A 16411-nucleotide genomic window follows, 5' to 3' on the forward strand; every position below is an offset into this window, starting at 1 on the left:
TACCCATCATTCAGTTATGGTTTTGTGATGATTCTATAAAAATCTCAATGAAGAGTTTCACTACTCTAAATTAAACTCAGAAATTTTGTAATGGAAATGAAAAATGAGAGTCTACTTCTCTCCCTGTTTACTTCAAGGAGAATACAATCACATCACTAGATACTGAGAAAAAAATCCTAGCATTACACCAATTTCCCCAGTTAGATTTAGGCATGAATCCTGTAGGTCTACACTCATAATCATGATTTTGGGCCTATTCAGGCAATGATTTATTAAAAAAAGAAGGAAAAAAAAAAAAGAAGGAAAGGTGTTTAACATCACTTTCAAAGGTAATATTGAAGCATAACAAGCAGTAACATGAATTACAGTACTGAAAGGCTTACAGTTTCATTTTACCTTGTCAAAGAACAATTTAAAATGTGCTTATCTGACATTTCCAGTCATAAGTTCTTGTTGCAAGAAGTCTTAATTCTTGAATTCTTGGCATATCCATCGAGTAAAGAAATCAAATGTATGCAAAACTAGGGATCCACTGAATTCTCATACATTAAGACTGTACTTTAAAGTGGGAATTCAGATGCCGAAGAAAATCTTCCTTAGATGTTACGGATGGTGGGAAAACTTCTCGACAGAATTCACATATTTTGGACTGATTCAGTTCAGAGTCTGTGTAAGCTTGTGCCAGCAAATTATTGTCTTGAGGCTGCCAAATGAGCTAGAAGAAACAGAAAATTGTTATTGATATGGTTTACAATATAGTTTACATTATGCTGTTATTTATGTTTACATATAAAAAAGTACCTGCCTCTTTAAACTATGTGTCCTTTACACCTGCCTAGAACTTGAGAGTGCTCATTTAAGAAAAGCAAGATAGAACTTTGATTATTTAACTCTGATAATCATACCATCCTTGCAAACACTTTAAATGCTTTCATGATAAATACTGCTGAGTAGGAGTTTGTAATATTCGTATGATGCATGCTAAAGCTTTTCTTTCCCTTTGCATTTCAGTATTTTACTGTGGAAGTCACAGTACAAGCTAGCCATCTAAAAGAAAGGAGAAAGCACATTTTTACCTTAGAATAAAATGTTTCTTGTACAGAGTTAACATGAATCATACTTTATTTCTGTTCCTATTAACACATAACTAGTTTTCAGTTTACTTACAAAATGGCTAGAGCAGTGTCATATGGCTTAAGTTACTTACTTGCTCTGATTGCCTTTTAGTGTAAACACATCTCAAATAATCTGTTTTGGGATTCCTTCTTCCATGACAGCATCGAATTCAATGAGTATCTATCCATGCATTCAGGCAGTTCTGAAAACTATGCTAGATTTGGTTCAGCAGCTCTTCTGCTCTTGGCCCCTGAGCTAGCAAGCTTAATGCCAACAGGTCTGTTTACCTGATACTGGAGTTTGTGGGACTTCAAGTCAGAGTGTACACTAATTATTTAGCATTGTAATAACTAGGAATCAAAAAGTCTTCTATCAGTTTTCAAACTAAAGTTAAAAATGAAGTTTGATTATCTCCGTAATAGTGACGCAAGATGAAATACACCGTTATTTTCTATGTCCAGGACCATTAGGTTTTGAGTCAACTGAAAATTAAATACACACTGCTGTGGCTACAAAGTAGACAGAATGGCAGCAAACTGGTAAATGGTGATGGAACCTAGAAGAGGAGAGCATCCTATAGTTTTTTGTTTTTTTTTTTTTTTTCTCTCAGTTTTCTTCCCTCTTGCTTCACTCACACATGGAAAGGCAAGCAAGAATACTTTAGAAAGAAGTTTCTTTGGAAAGTTTGACATTTTTTTGCTATCAGTACTTACCCAAGAGTTTTATTTTTCATTTCTTATTCAAGTGTCACCATGCCAAGTAGAATCTATTGTTTATTCCTCCCATGGTAACTCACTGTACAACTAACCTGGCTTTCATAGTTAAACTGTCCTTTTAAACCAGTTAAACTTCTTGGGAGTCAATTTCCTGTCCATTCCCTGTTTAAACACTGTTTAGCTTATCACATACCAATAGCAGGTTTACGGTCTTTCATTATGGTCAACAATCCATATAATTAAATCGACTAATTAGTAATTAAGTGCAATCACACCACGTTTTTCAGCTCAAAGAGTCTACTTATTGTATGTGGCTGGTGTAAATTGCATATTAAATCTATCTAGTCACTGACACACTTAAACATCCTTGCAGAAATGTGTTTGGAATTACTTATTTGTACTACCTTAAGATGTAAAGCACCATTAAAAAAAATATGAAATAGTATTGTAAAAACCCCACAAAGGACATAACAAAATTTGTAATCTTAGAAGCAGAACAAAGGGAGGTACTCCTCCAGCAAGCCACCCAGGCAGGCACTTAACTTCCGTTTCTTTCTTTGAGTGTTAAGCATGCACTTAATAAGCTTTTCAGAATAGAGATGTATTAAAGCACAAGTTCAATTTCAAAAGCATTCATATTCAGATTAAGATCAATAGACTATCAATTTACTTTTAAAATCATGAAGATTCTTAGAAATACTTTGGGTGGGAGCAACCCCCTCAAACTGTGAATACTGATAAACACATGCATCTATATGCAAGTCTCAGTTAAATGTAGTCTGTAAAATTCTAAGTCCACTAATATCCATGTTTATTTTAATCTGCTGCTCTTTTCAGTCACATGTTTTTTAAAAAAGTTACATGCTAAGAAAACAGTACTGAGTTTTCACATTTAGTATCCACATAGAAGGAAAGAGCTAAATTTATTACAGCAACTGAGAGCAGTTCCAAGAACTTACTGTTGCCAAATCTATTGCATTTATGGGGTTTTCCATTTTATAAGTTAACATATGTAGTAAATACTTGAAAGTTTTATCTACACTAGCAAAAAAAATATATAAAAAAAAAGTCAGGTAGATAATTCTTCCCTGCTGGAGTTTAACCAGTGGCAGGGATGATGGAAGCCATAAGCAGTGTAATTACCCCTTAGAAAGGTGTTAAAAATACTAAGAACAACTTATGCATATGCTTTGATATGGTTAATAAGTCTAAAGGGTATGCGTGGAAGTAATTTTAATATACATATAGATAATCTATGAATCAAACCTTTAGCACAATTAACAGTCAGTAAAAACCTTTAAAACTGAGTCCAACTCAGTGGGCAAAGTACTGAAAACCCCCTTTTTGCAGACAGCTGAATAAAGTTGATAGATGCCTAAACATATTGATATATAGGTATTTAATAGATTCTAAAATAATACTGACTTGTTTTAAACAAGCTTCTGATAAGAAGTAACATTTTAATTGATGTCCTGCATGTTCTACACTGCTCTTGTATATATGCCTTGAAAATATTGCAACAATTCATCATTAGCTTTCTTTTCCACGTGTTAGCATTATTACTTCTTTTTCCCCACAAAGTGGAATATTTACATTTTAAATGATGGCTCCAAATTAGTTTCCTTATTTTACTATTCTGCCACAATTCTTCTTGACTTTTTAAGCTGCATAGTCCCCTATCAATTTATAATCACATACCAGCTTTTCACTTGCTGTAACGCACAATGCAGGGTGCCATCTATTGAAAAATGAGTACACAGACTAACTAGTAAAAGAACAAGCTGGAGAGGGAATACAGAAAAAGAGAATAGTAGCAAGCAATGGAGTGAATGCTTCACAGCTCCACAGGAATTCTACCAGTGATAAAACAAATGGTTTAATTTAACTCAGTCACAACTGTAACTGAGGACCCAATGATAAGTAAAGCACAATAAAAACTATGATTAGCAAGTTGGTATAGAATTGAGATATCCTACATCACAAATAGATATTTAAAATACATTAAAAAAAAATTTTTTAAATCAAGTTTGTAGTTTAAAATATGCTGAACAGTGAACTTTCCACGCTTTCAGCTTTTAATCCAAAACTGGTTTGCCATGGAAAACTAAACTAGATGGGGTACACTTTAGAAGAAGAAAATATCAAAGCTATCATGTCCTACAAACACTTTGCAAAGGCTACTTTTGCATGTCATGCAGTGGCCAAATTGAGAAGTAAAGCTCCTCTGCTTCATATTGTCATTAGCAAAGAACACAAGACTGTATCAATGTAAGTAGTAAAAGCATGCCAATTCCATTCTCACAGAATTCCTAAATATCACTATCTGCTTATTCTTGAAAGGCTGTCCTCTTACAACATTTGAGAAAAACCACAGGAACATAAAAATATCAGTCTGTAAGGGTCTGTTAATAATTTTGCCAGCAATTTGAGACAGGATGTTATACAAAAGAATCAAAGTATTCAGAGACTTAATTGTCGGAACCTGCAAAAATGTTTTTCTGCATTACAGCAACTGGGCCTTGCTTTCAAAAGCTCTCATGGACTTCAAGTAGCTATAATTGAAATTGAAACCTGAAGTACCTATGTAAACCTAAAATAAAGCATTTTATTCAACTTCCTTTCACTTGAAAAAGGTATACTTTCCTTCTTGATGCCTTAAACCAAGACAAAAAAAATGTTCAAGTTTTCTTAAAGAGAAGGAATAGGGTGCTGTTTATAGCTCAGAGATACAAAGTAGGTAATCTTTTTCACAGCAAAGTTGTTTATGTTCAGCTTTTTAATTAGTTCATTTGTCATATTCTTTGCTGTACATTAAAAACAATTAAAACAATTATGTGCCCTATTCAACTGAGATCAAGGGTAGAAAGAAAGCAGTCCAGCGGGCAACTTAGGATTTATGACAGCTTTGAAATAGATATAGAAGCAATTAATATCTAAATGAAATTAAATTTGCTCAAGCATATTTAAGTGCTTACATCTGCTTAAATTCCTGCCCTTTCACTAGAATTGCCTTGTACATGTACTTCAGTATCAGGAAGCAGAATTGAAACGAGATAATGTCTTTAAAAAATACGGATGAGATGCCTTCTACAATATATTAATTCTGTCTCAAACATCATTGCAAAATAGTTGCACAAATCGATACCATTTTTTGAAATGCACAGTATTTGTAGAAAGATACCTGATGAGGACCTCTGATGGTTGTCCCAGCAGCTTCTAAAGAAGAAAAAATTACTTCAGGTGCACCCTGGTTTGTGTGCTTAGGTACAAATGTGAAACCAGTGTCTGTTGTTTTTAAACATATTTTGTCATGGATATTTTCTATGGGCATCTTTACATGATTTGGGGGCTTTATTTTGTCAACAGTGAAGTTTTGTAAAGCTGAGGTCATGAGATCAACTCCATGAGCTTCAAATGAGTTAGGTTCCAGTTTACTGAGGTTAACAGCACGGTCTCTATGCTCCAGGTTAAAATGATGATCTTGAAGCATGTTTTCAGCTACACCAGTACAAGGAACTGTTGGTTTTTCCCGAGTGCTCTGCAAGAAAGCAGAGTCATTGACTGTAGGTGGAAACTTGACATTAAATTTAGAAAGTGATTCTACAGAGTTGTTGTCCTCATCTTGGCCCACTCCTCTTGGTGTGATAGATGTGATGCATGATGCACCTCTATTTATATCCTTTATAACCCGAGGCTTAAAAAGCTCTTCTGCTTGTTCATCAGTTTTATCAGTACACTGTATCGGCATGGAAAATGGTATTTCTGTGAAGAAAGAATACAGAAAACATTAAATAGTTCACTGAAATATAGTTGTTAAAGTTGGGGTGTTGTGGTACTTTTCCCGAGAGGCTTTTTGATCTCCCTTCTTGGCTTTTTAACCTTTATTTTTTCTCTTTCAGTCTGAAGTTTCAGAAACATAAGCTCTGACACAAAAACTAACAGAACAGAAATAAAAGGAAATAATTCTGTTCTAGTAATTTTGTTTCCCTTTGCTTGCTTTATGGCTACAAACATTTTAACTTTATTGAAAATTATGTTGTCCCATACTCTTAACACAAACTTGCATCTATTTACTGACATGCTCTGGCTGAAATAGAATCTGGAACCAAAACCATTTCATACGATGCCAAGAACATGCTAGGCACCATAAGCATGATTTCAGAAGGTATTCAGGTATCAAACACCCATTAGTTTCCAAATTAGGTCAATATTTAAAATGAATAACTGTTCAGAAGGGGGGATCATATTTTCCTTTTGTGTTGAGAATTCTCCCAAGATTTTTGGCACTTTATTACGAAAAATGATAAAAATATACATGGTTAGTCCTGTCCAGGTGAGGGAGTAACTTCAGTACAGCAGCCTTCTGACATTGTAGTATAGTAGGCCACAGAAATAACAGAAACCAAGCAGATATCATGCACAGCTTTTCATGCAGTTGAATTGGGGACTTATTTAAGGAAAACAAATCTATTCTGAAATAACTTGTCAAGAACTCATCCCCCAATATTCCCACCCTCAAATAATAAAATTTAGTAGTGTAAAATCAGAATATAACAATACATTTCAGACACAGCCATTTGAAGGCATAAGCTACATATTAGCACTTCATGTACCAAAATTTCAGGAACGGCACAATTTAAATTAGAAGCAAGTACTGAAATCAGCGTCTTTTGCTTCAACCATGTAAGTTTGGCAGGTGTTTCTTGAAATCACTTAGAAGTCCAATGCTACTATTAAGAAAAGCTAGTAGGGAATACCCATAGTAACCTACATTATATTAAATGTAAGCATTAGCAGAACTGGACATAAAGGATCTCCTCCAGTTCCAATAAGCCTTTCTTTTGTTCTCAGAAGTGCCAGATTAAGCTCTTGTCCCATACTACAAAACAGTATACAAAAGCCTGCACAAGGAAGTCTAGAAAGTAAGTTCTGTGACTCTCCTCAGTCCAGCAGTTTTGCACTAACAGATATGAGGCTAGAGACATTCATAACAGACATCTTTTGAACTGACAGCTAAATTAAAAGCAAGCAAGTGCTGTCATTCACACAGTATGAGGGGATATCACATGTAGTAAGTGCCTGCCTCTCACTCCAAGGGACAAAACAATTACAAGAGCCATTGATGTGATGACTGTCTTTTATAGCATGTGATTTGGAGCATTCTTCACAGAATGGCAAAACTGGCGATGAGTTTTCTTGGTGAAATACTGAGTACCATGTGAACAGACTTGAAAAAGGCAGATGGTAAACAGTGGAAGTACTTCTATGTATGTGTAATTTGCAGTATTTTCAAATATAAAGCAAAGCTTTCAAACAGTTGAATCACAATAAGAGCTTAAGTATGATATTACCAGTTTCAGGTTCTGGCTTTATCTTAAATTTACTCAGTTGGTCTGTTTGGTCTCTGGCTAGCATACATATTCGATGACACTCTTCTTCCATGTCATGGAAAATAGTCTCCAGATTCTCTCTGGAAGATCAAAATTGTAAATTAAAGAGCCATCCAATTCAGCTTGTGACCTTTAATCTAGTCACACCCGCAAACCAGAGAAAAACAATGGTGTAAGCTACTTTTCTTGGATACCTTGTTCCTCAACATATGTATGCATATTTTTGTTCTTCTCAGTAAAAGCAAGCAGAAAAGAGAAAAGAAAATGTTGTAAAATAGCTGTTTAGTCGTATATCACATACACATACATTCAAGCTCAGGGCCTGACCCTGCAAGGATCCACCCCACCAAAATCCAGCCTTTACATTTCTTTCATTTCCCTCAGGTTTTTTTGTGGAACAGCTTAGCTTTCACAGGGATACTGTTTCCATCTTGTTCTAGGGGAAATAAGATACTGCTTTGAACATTAATTACTGTCCATTGTTTTCTGTGTGCTTCAGACTTGGCAGGAGAAGGAACACACAAGCATGTGTTACTGCTCCTTCCTTATTTGTCTACGTGACATTTTGGAGAGGGGCTTGTGAACCCCTTCCTTCTCTGTTTTATACAGTATCACATGATTTTTCCTTTTATTTTGAGGGATATTTTTTATTATGTGTTTTCTGGACTACCATATGAACACCCAGTGTCTACTTATCTGCACTAAGAATGATAAAAGTAGCGTTTCATGCTGATGTGAGTTTTACTTGCCTAAAGGCACTATGTTATTCAGTTATTAATGCATGCCTAAAATTCCATTGTGAAGTTTTTATAAACTTGGTGAGTAATTTACATTTCTAAGCACAACAGCATGAATTTTATAAAATGAAATTCGTGGATGAAAACTGAAGTTGGTGACAAACCAGGTTGATGTTCTCTTTCGCATGTTTGTACTGAAAGAGCTCAAAAGGCCTCTTTTCGTAATTCAGTGAATTGTTTTCTTTTTTATTGCTTATTTATATAGCAATTAGGAGTGTCACAAGCTGTGCTCCTACTTCTGCTGAGCTTTTCTTTTTGAAGACAGAAATGTCTATTTGTATCATTTGGAAAAAAGGATAACTACAGAAGGAGTTAAAGTTGCTACTGGTAACACTTGAATTCTGATCACTTTTCAGGTGTTTTGATACATGTGAAATTAAAAAAGGCTCTTAAGACAGGTTTCTAACTAGCATGTTAAAATATACATAGTAGATGAATCAATCTTAATTTGCTAGACATTGTGATACTGTAATCTTAGGAATGTAAGATTACCAGTAGTCTTACCAGTCACATACCTCTTTCCAAGAAAACAGTAAAGTAAGGGAGCTATTTGAGAGCAAGAAGACAGAAGACGGGTAAAAGTGTTTAATTTTTTAGATATAAGTCAGTAAGGACAAAAAAGTCTTTATCACATTGCAGTCTTACTTCCTTTTTTTCTCAACATAAAGCAGTAGAGTCAGACTAAAGATCCACATAGTTCACCAAGCCTATGTCTAAGTGGCCAAAAGCAGATGCCTAGGCAATAGCACAAGACAGCAAGGTCTAATACTCTCCCCTCGCCTCATCTTAGAGAATCCTCTACCTGACCTCAGCAAAATTGTTAAAAATGGTGTTACTGCCTATCCTGTAAAAAATTCAAACCTAAGACTTTGGTCAATCTTTTTCCAAAAACACTGTCTAAGGAGGGAATACTTGCTAAGGAAATCTACTGCTTTCGCTCTCTTGGTCATAAGCAAGGGCTGAATGGTTTCAGTTTACAGATAAACTTGGTTTCAAACTCTCCCATTTAGGATGGATCAGGCCAAGAACTGTTTCCATATGCTGACTATCAGACCTCCTCCTGGCAGTATAGCAGGCTCCTCTGCTGTGCTGCCATCAGTTAATCCATTATGGTTTGTACATTCCTGTTCTGAAGAGAGTTAATGCAAGGGGGTTAATGCTTATCCAAAACTCAGTGTTAATAGCCACTGCTGCTGCCCACAGAGTTTAACCTCCCGCTGAACCAAGTGGCTATTTTTCCTCCTCTCAATTTATCCCTACATAGGTGTAAAGCTCCAGCTATGATTCCATGTAGTTATTGGCTTTATTACCTTCCCACACCAGCTCTCTAGCCTCTGCTGCTCTACCCTACCCCTTGCCCTCATCCAATTTTGAAGGTACTGGGTAGAAAAGAGGGAAATATCTTGTTTTACTTAATGGCAGAAAACACAATGAAAAGCAAATTTTTAAAATGCTGCAAAAGTATTTACCTTTCAGGTAGGGGTGGAATGCCAGCCATTCCTAGAGATAATTCAGGCTTAGCTGGAATGACTTTCTTACTTTTCACCTTGAAGTAAAATATGAAAATATTGATCACAGGTTAGCACATTAATTTTGTGCTTCACCCTGATATGAATAAAAATGTCACAGGATCTTCACCTAGTCCTTCTGGAAGATCTCAAAACATTCACAAAATGACAAAAGCAATTTTTTACTGTTTGTATGAAATTCCTATTTTTAGTTTACCTTAGCAACTCACTGTGGCATTTCTCTGCCCATACTATGGTTCTAGGAACATTACTTGACTGTAATTCTGTTTCAGTCATATATAAGATAAGATCACCCATTGTGCATAAGCTTGTTAGTGAGGTATCTAGGTATTTTAGCTCCTAAAAATCGATTTATTATCTGAAATTTTCAATGAACACATCACAAGCTAACATGTCAAATAGTTCTAGCAGGTTTTAAAATGAGTTATTAACTTTGACTGCCACCTTGTGTTCACTCTAGTATAACACAAGGGAAAACTACAATAACCAGTCATTAACTTGTTCACTGGATTCACATTACCAGATAGCCTGGGTAGCTCCTCTGCTCCATATCAGACACAGAACTTGCTCTTATGCCTGCCAAATCAGCTGTTTTCATTGATACATTGTTTATAATCATAGAACCATAGCCTACAGGTTGGTCTTACCTTGTACAAAAGTGCAGCTGCAGCTCCTGTAGACACATTTGAGCCACATTATATTTAGCAATATGGGTTACAAATGCTTGCTACAGTAAGTTAAGGAACACGTGTGAAGTTCAGTATCAACAAGTTATGTGTTTCTATGCCTTACCCAAATTCACTTTAAATGAAATACATTTACATGGTTAGATTCTCATTCATGACTGCAGTCTAGCAACCCTGCAAGGACAGATTAGCATTCTGGATGCTATTCTGTAACACAAATAAGTTAACATAAAAGTGAAAAAATCCACTTTACCTTGGTGAAAATTTCCAACTGAAAATTCTAAACCAGATGTTTCCACAAAGACAAAAATTTTAATGACATAATTAGCATACAAACTGACTACTATGGAGTTAATAGTTCAGCATTCCCTGGGTGCTTTATATACTCCAATGAGAAATTAAATTATAAATTATATAATGCTGAAATTTAAAATCAGTTTTTTAGACTAATTAGTATAAATAACATTTGAAAGAAGCCATGATTTACTATTTAAAAAAAAAAAATTATCTTTACTTGGGTTTCTTATCTTACCTCCCTTTTATATGTTGGCATCTGTACACCCCTTTGTGCTTCATTTAGTTCTTTCAGTTTGCTTTTCAGAGTTTTTATTTTATCTTCTTGGTTGGAAATAATAGATATAAGCTTCCTTTCCTTTTGATTGTTTTTGTCCTCAAGTTGCTTCAGTTTCATGCTCTCACTTTCTAATTGTTCCTAAAACAGATTTTTAGAAACACTAGTACAATTAATAGAGTTGAAGCCTGTGGGATACTCAGCAGTCTGGAATAAGGAAAATTAAGCTTTTGCAATGTAAATAAGGGTCAATCTTATTTATTACATTATTAATTTGAAACTGATCTTAAAGACCTTCTACCACTACACATAGATGTAACTCATCATGGATGATTACTCTTTTGGTGCAGAAACTATGCATCATGGTAGATAAAAATCCAGGGAAACAGATGAAAAAAACACAACCAAACATCAAAAGATGGAAAAAAAAAAAAAAAAAAGGAAGAGAAAGCTTTTAAAAAAAATTGTTCTGGAAAAAACCAAACCAAACAAAACCAAACCCCAAACATGAAGACTGAAGATTTTAGGCTAAAGAACCTACATATCATCTTCTGTAACTAATGTTACAGCAGCTAGATTTAATTTTCTCAAGAGTCCAGTAAGAACACTATGAAGAATTATGGTACTATGAGACACAGAAAGCTCAAAGGTAGTATCTGATGAATGACAAATGACAATCATCTGCAGTGAAGTGGGAATAGGATTACAATTTCTATTAAGAGGAAATAGAGATACATAAAAGTAATCTTAACAAGTAAGTTTGCAGATGACACCAATCTGGGTAGGTGTGTCAATCTGCTAGAGGCCAGGGAGGCTTTACAGCAGCAGCTGGACAGGTTAGACTGATTATTAAGTTCAACAAGGCCAAGTGTCAGGTCCTGCACTTGGATCACAACAACCCCATGGTAAGTTAGAGGCTTGGCAACATGTGTTTGGAAAGCTGTGACCAGAATATGAGTCAGCAGTGCACCCAGGTGGCCAAGAAAGCCAATGGTGTCCTGACTTGTGTTATAAACATGGAGGCCCAAAGGAACAGGGAGGTGATCGTCCCCCTGTACTTAGCACTGGTGAAGCCACGCCTTGAGTATTGTGCTCAGTTCTGGGTCCCTCGCTGTAGGAAGGTTATTAAGGTTGTGCAGCATGTCCAGAGAAGGGCAATGAGGCTTGTGAAGGGCCTGGAACACACGACCTATGAGGAGTGTCTGAAGGAGCTGGGGTTGTTCAGCCTGGAGAAGAGGAGGCTAAGGGGAGACCTCATCACTCTCTACAACTGCCTGAAGGGAGGTAGGAACAAGGAGGGGGCCAGCCTTTTCTCCTTGGTGTCAAAAGACAAGACTAGAGGAAATGGTTATAAACTGTACCAGGGGAGGTTTAGGCTGGTTATTAGGAAATATTTGTTCACTGAAAGGTTTATCAAACATTGAAATAGTCTGCCCAGGGCACTGGCAAAGTCACCATCCTTGGAGGAGTTCAAGTGGCATGTGGACCTGGCGCTTAGGGACATGGTCTAGTGTTGACACTTCAGTACTGGGTTGATGGTCGGACTGAACGACCTTTGAGGTCTTTTCCAACTAGATATAGTCTGTGAAAATTAGCAGGGTTGATGCTGAATATAATTTTCTAATTATGCATCTTTTCCATGATCTTAAAAGACTACAAAGTCAGAGTACCTATAGTATGGGGAGCTGCTTTTTGCTTCTCCAGGAATGGGAAGGCAGTGACAGTGTGGGTTCATAGACTTGAAGCTACCACTGGGCTATTATATGGTCACAGCATTCACAAGTATTAGAATTATAGAATGGAATCATGGAATGGATCTTCAATGATCACCTAGTTCACCTGCCCCTTCAGTGAGCAGGGACATCTTTAATTAGTTCAGGTTGCTCAGAACCTCATCCCACTGACACTGAATAGCTCCAGGGATGGGGCATCTACCACCTCTCTGGGCAACCTGTTCTGTTTCACCACCTTCACTCTAAACAACTTTCTTATGTCTGACCATTATATAGTGAAATTACATTTCCCATTTAAAAAGCCAATGGGATGCAGCTTTTCCTGTATTTTCCTTTGAAAATGATTTGCTGGAAATCCAAGCACCTAGGAAAAAGCTCATGTCAAAGAGAACACTTGCCCTTGAATAAAAACCTAATTCTTAAGGACAGTAAAAGAACTTTTCCATTGATCCTGTGATACAGCCCTGGTCTGCACACATGTAATGTATCTGTTTGGGATGATCATAGATCCAAATAACATGGACTTTCAGACAACTGGGAGCAATTCAGTAATGGTCAGTGATTCTCTTCCATTTCTCCTATAGTCTCCTCTGGGAAGTGGGGACAATATTTAAGCAAACAGTAAGAAAAGCCACATGGGAACCAATATGAGAAGATCAATGTAACATGTCGCAATGAAGATACATCAATACATACTGATGTAAAACATTCTTGTGCACAGTCAGGATATCATATCAGAAAAAAGACTGGAGAAACAATGACACCTTTTTGAGTCTTTCAATAATACAGACCATCATAGCATGATGATCTTACAGCTTCTAATACTGATGGAGTTTGGGTGTTTGCAACAATGTGGTTACATTTATAAATTGCCTAAAGTTTATAAAGCTGATGATGTCCTGACAAGTAAGTATGTGGCACAAGTCATACCTGCTCAGTTAAGTAGTTGGCCACACAATGGATCTCCAAAAGAAAAGATACTGATCTCTTCATAGTACAGATGTAGCCTCTTTGCTGGCTGCTAATACCAGCATACTTGCCTGTAATCATCATGAAAAGTCTTTCCTCATGTCCAGTCTGAAACTTTCAAGTTCTAACTGCCTATTGTCTCTCCCTCTCTTGCCATACACCGTTATTAAGAGACTGGCTCTATCTGCCCCATAACCTTAACACAGATATTTGAAAGCTATTATCTTTCACTGAAACCATCTCTTTTCTAGGCTGGACAAGCCCAGCTTCTGCATCTTCTTCCCATGAATATGTACTCAAGCTCTCCATATCTCAGTGCAGCCTTTGCTGAACTCAGTCCAGTTTGTCAAAGTCTTTCTTGTACTGGAGATCCCCAAAGTGAATGCAGGTGCATTCTGAATGCTGAACAGAGGGAGGTACTTCCTTCCCTGGGTGTGTGAACTGTGATCCTATTAATACAGCCCAGAGAGAAGTTGCTCCTCTTTTCCAGGAGGCCACACTGCTGACTTATGTTCAACTTGCTGTCTCACAAGACACCAGCTGCCTTCTAGTAGAGCTGCTCCACAGCCAGTCAGTCCCTGGACTGCACTGCTGCAAAGGCAGGTCCTTTTATTTTCCCCCGAAGTGATTGATAACAACCTGTTTCAGTGGCTTCCTATAATAAACAGCAGATTGTTTCAAGGAAAAATACTGTTTAATTGATGAACTACTCTAGGTGGTCCCAGGAAATATTAACTGTAACTTTTAATAATTCAACCACAAACTGCTCTTTATTATTAGATCTCAATAGCTTAAACAGATAAAGCAATAAGAATAAAAGGCATCAATACCAGATTTCTTTTATCAGGTAGCAGGGTCTAACTAACAGTGCTGCACACAGAAGAACAACAGCTAAATGTGTAAGACTGTCAGCACAAAATAGCGAAGTACAACTTGCTTTGCAACAAAGATAGGAAACAAAGTGACACTAGAGAAGCTGGTATTGACTGGAAGGTGCAACTCAGCAAGACTGTTGCAGTAGCTGCTCTTTGTTAACTCATTTTAGCACCATAACTTCGGGTGCAAAATGACTACCATACATCTGCCATTCCTCTACTTACGTTGTGCACAAAAAGAAACCCCCAACCAATCAACCAAACCCCCTAAACATTTATTACATGATTAACAGTTCTGTGTACCATATGCATCATACGTTCCTGACAGAGTTTTCCTTCTCTTTTTCACAGCACATTAAGTTCTGACAAAACTCACACAGTATTTTAATACTGAGGTTCTTGGCCCAGGAAAATAAGAATATGACCGTATTTTCTTGTCACAGGTACTGGCTTTAGCCTCATGTTTTAGGGAGTTTACAAGGCTTCCAATGTCCTGCTCTGTACTAAAAATAGCATGCAGAAGCAGCTTTACTTGTTATTGTCTAATCTCACATACTAAGGTTTTCCGGTTTTGCTGGGCAGCTTGTGCTCTGAAACAGTACCAGGATCCACATTTGTCCTAGTTTAATATAAAAGTTTAGCTAGCTTGTACTCAAAACCAGGCAGAATTTTAGGTCCCTTTGCTCTCCTCAGGAAACCAAAAAGAAAAATCTGATAATCTTATGTATACTTTCATACTGAGCACCAAGCCAACCTGCTCCACTCACTACTTTCAGTGAAGATGAATGTGAACTAAACCCCAAACCTTTTTATGACGCAGCGGCAACAGAATTTGACAAAAGCAGGTAAAATACACAAGTATAGCTGGAAAGCACAAAAAGATAAACCCTCCTTCATTTTAAACCTCTGAAATTTAAGATCTAACTAGGCACCTAGTACAATCAATCCAAGATAACTGTTAACTTTACTGAAAGACAGAATATAGTCCACGGAGAAATCCCATTTGACTCAGCAAGAGACAGCTTCAGTATGTACAGATAAACCTGGGCACCTCCAGTCATGGGAAAGTTTCAAGGAAGGACAGGAAGAAAGAGCAACATTTTAACTTAAAGACTGTAATCATAATGTATTATCTGGAACTGTTAATTTCACAAGCCTGACATTTTTGGAGAAGTAGAATAAAGCAGTTATTGCAGTAGACAACAATGGCTGAAGACATGATTTATTTGATTTGGAGCAGAATATGGCTATAATCAGAAAAATACAGGCTTTTGAAAAGAATATTTGTGCTTCCAAATTTCAGTAACTGAAAAATCCAATACTATATTGACTTAGGTACAAGACAACTAGAGTGGGTCAGTGACAGGACAATGGGGATTTTGGTCTAATAGAGGTCAACAACGTGATGTTCTAGGGAAGAGTACAAAAAACCAAACCAGGATGTATTTATGATTTATCCTTCAGAAACTAAGAAGATCTGAGTATTTATTAACTCACAGCAGATTTCTCTTCCATGAAGTTGTCCAATTTCCCCCTGAAGCTGCAAGTTCCACTATCTTTCTTGTGAAGAATCAGCTCCTTTTATTTTATTTTTTTTTTAAACATGGCACATCAATTTTATTTTAACTTTTACTTTGTTCATGCAGAAAGACAGAGAAGTGGGAGCTCTTAGATTTCTCAGGGTAACTCGATGTGGTCCTAGTGATTTGCTACTGTTAGTTTTCCCCAACTTGTCCCATACATTTTTTTTCCATGCAGCAAACATTTATCTATCATACATTCTACATTTAAGTAGTACAAGAATTGTCAGCTGCCATAAAAGCCTATAAAGCATTTATTACAACACAAGTAATTTTCCATCATCTTCAACATCAAATTTAGTTATATGGGTCTCCTCCCCTGCTTTATTCAATAAAATGAAGACTTGTGTACAGAAACTGCTGTGTAAGAATTCCACCATTCCTTGCTTACTAAATTCAGTTTGAGTTATTTGTTTGTATTTAATTATTGTAGGACCTGTGAAAGGGAA

At 36.5% G+C, this 16411-nt stretch overlaps 1 protein-coding gene across 1 annotated transcript in view; it reads right to left on the reverse strand.

The window, feature by feature from the left end:
* Window positions 1–295: 295 nt before the first annotated feature.
* The window catches only part of TANK (TRAF family member associated NFKB activator), a 29291-nt gene continuing 13175 nt past the window's right edge, over window positions 296–16411 (reverse strand). The window contains exons 6-10 of the mRNA XM_009911075.2: window positions 10767–10946; window positions 9489–9565; window positions 7184–7302; window positions 5014–5594; window positions 296–715 (exon numbers count right to left, since the gene is read on the reverse strand). Of these exons, the coding sequence (XP_009909377.2) occupies window positions 548–715; window positions 5014–5594; window positions 7184–7302; window positions 9489–9565; window positions 10767–10946 (1125 nt within the window). The 3' untranslated portion in view covers window positions 296–547. The remainder of the gene's footprint in view (window positions 716–5013; window positions 5595–7183; window positions 7303–9488; window positions 9566–10766; window positions 10947–16411) is intronic.

This window comes from Dryobates pubescens, chromosome 2 (assembly GCF_014839835.1).
Source record: "Dryobates pubescens isolate bDryPub1 chromosome 2, bDryPub1.pri, whole genome shotgun sequence".
Classification (NCBI taxonomy): Eukaryota; Metazoa; Chordata; class Aves; order Piciformes; family Picidae; genus Dryobates; species Dryobates pubescens.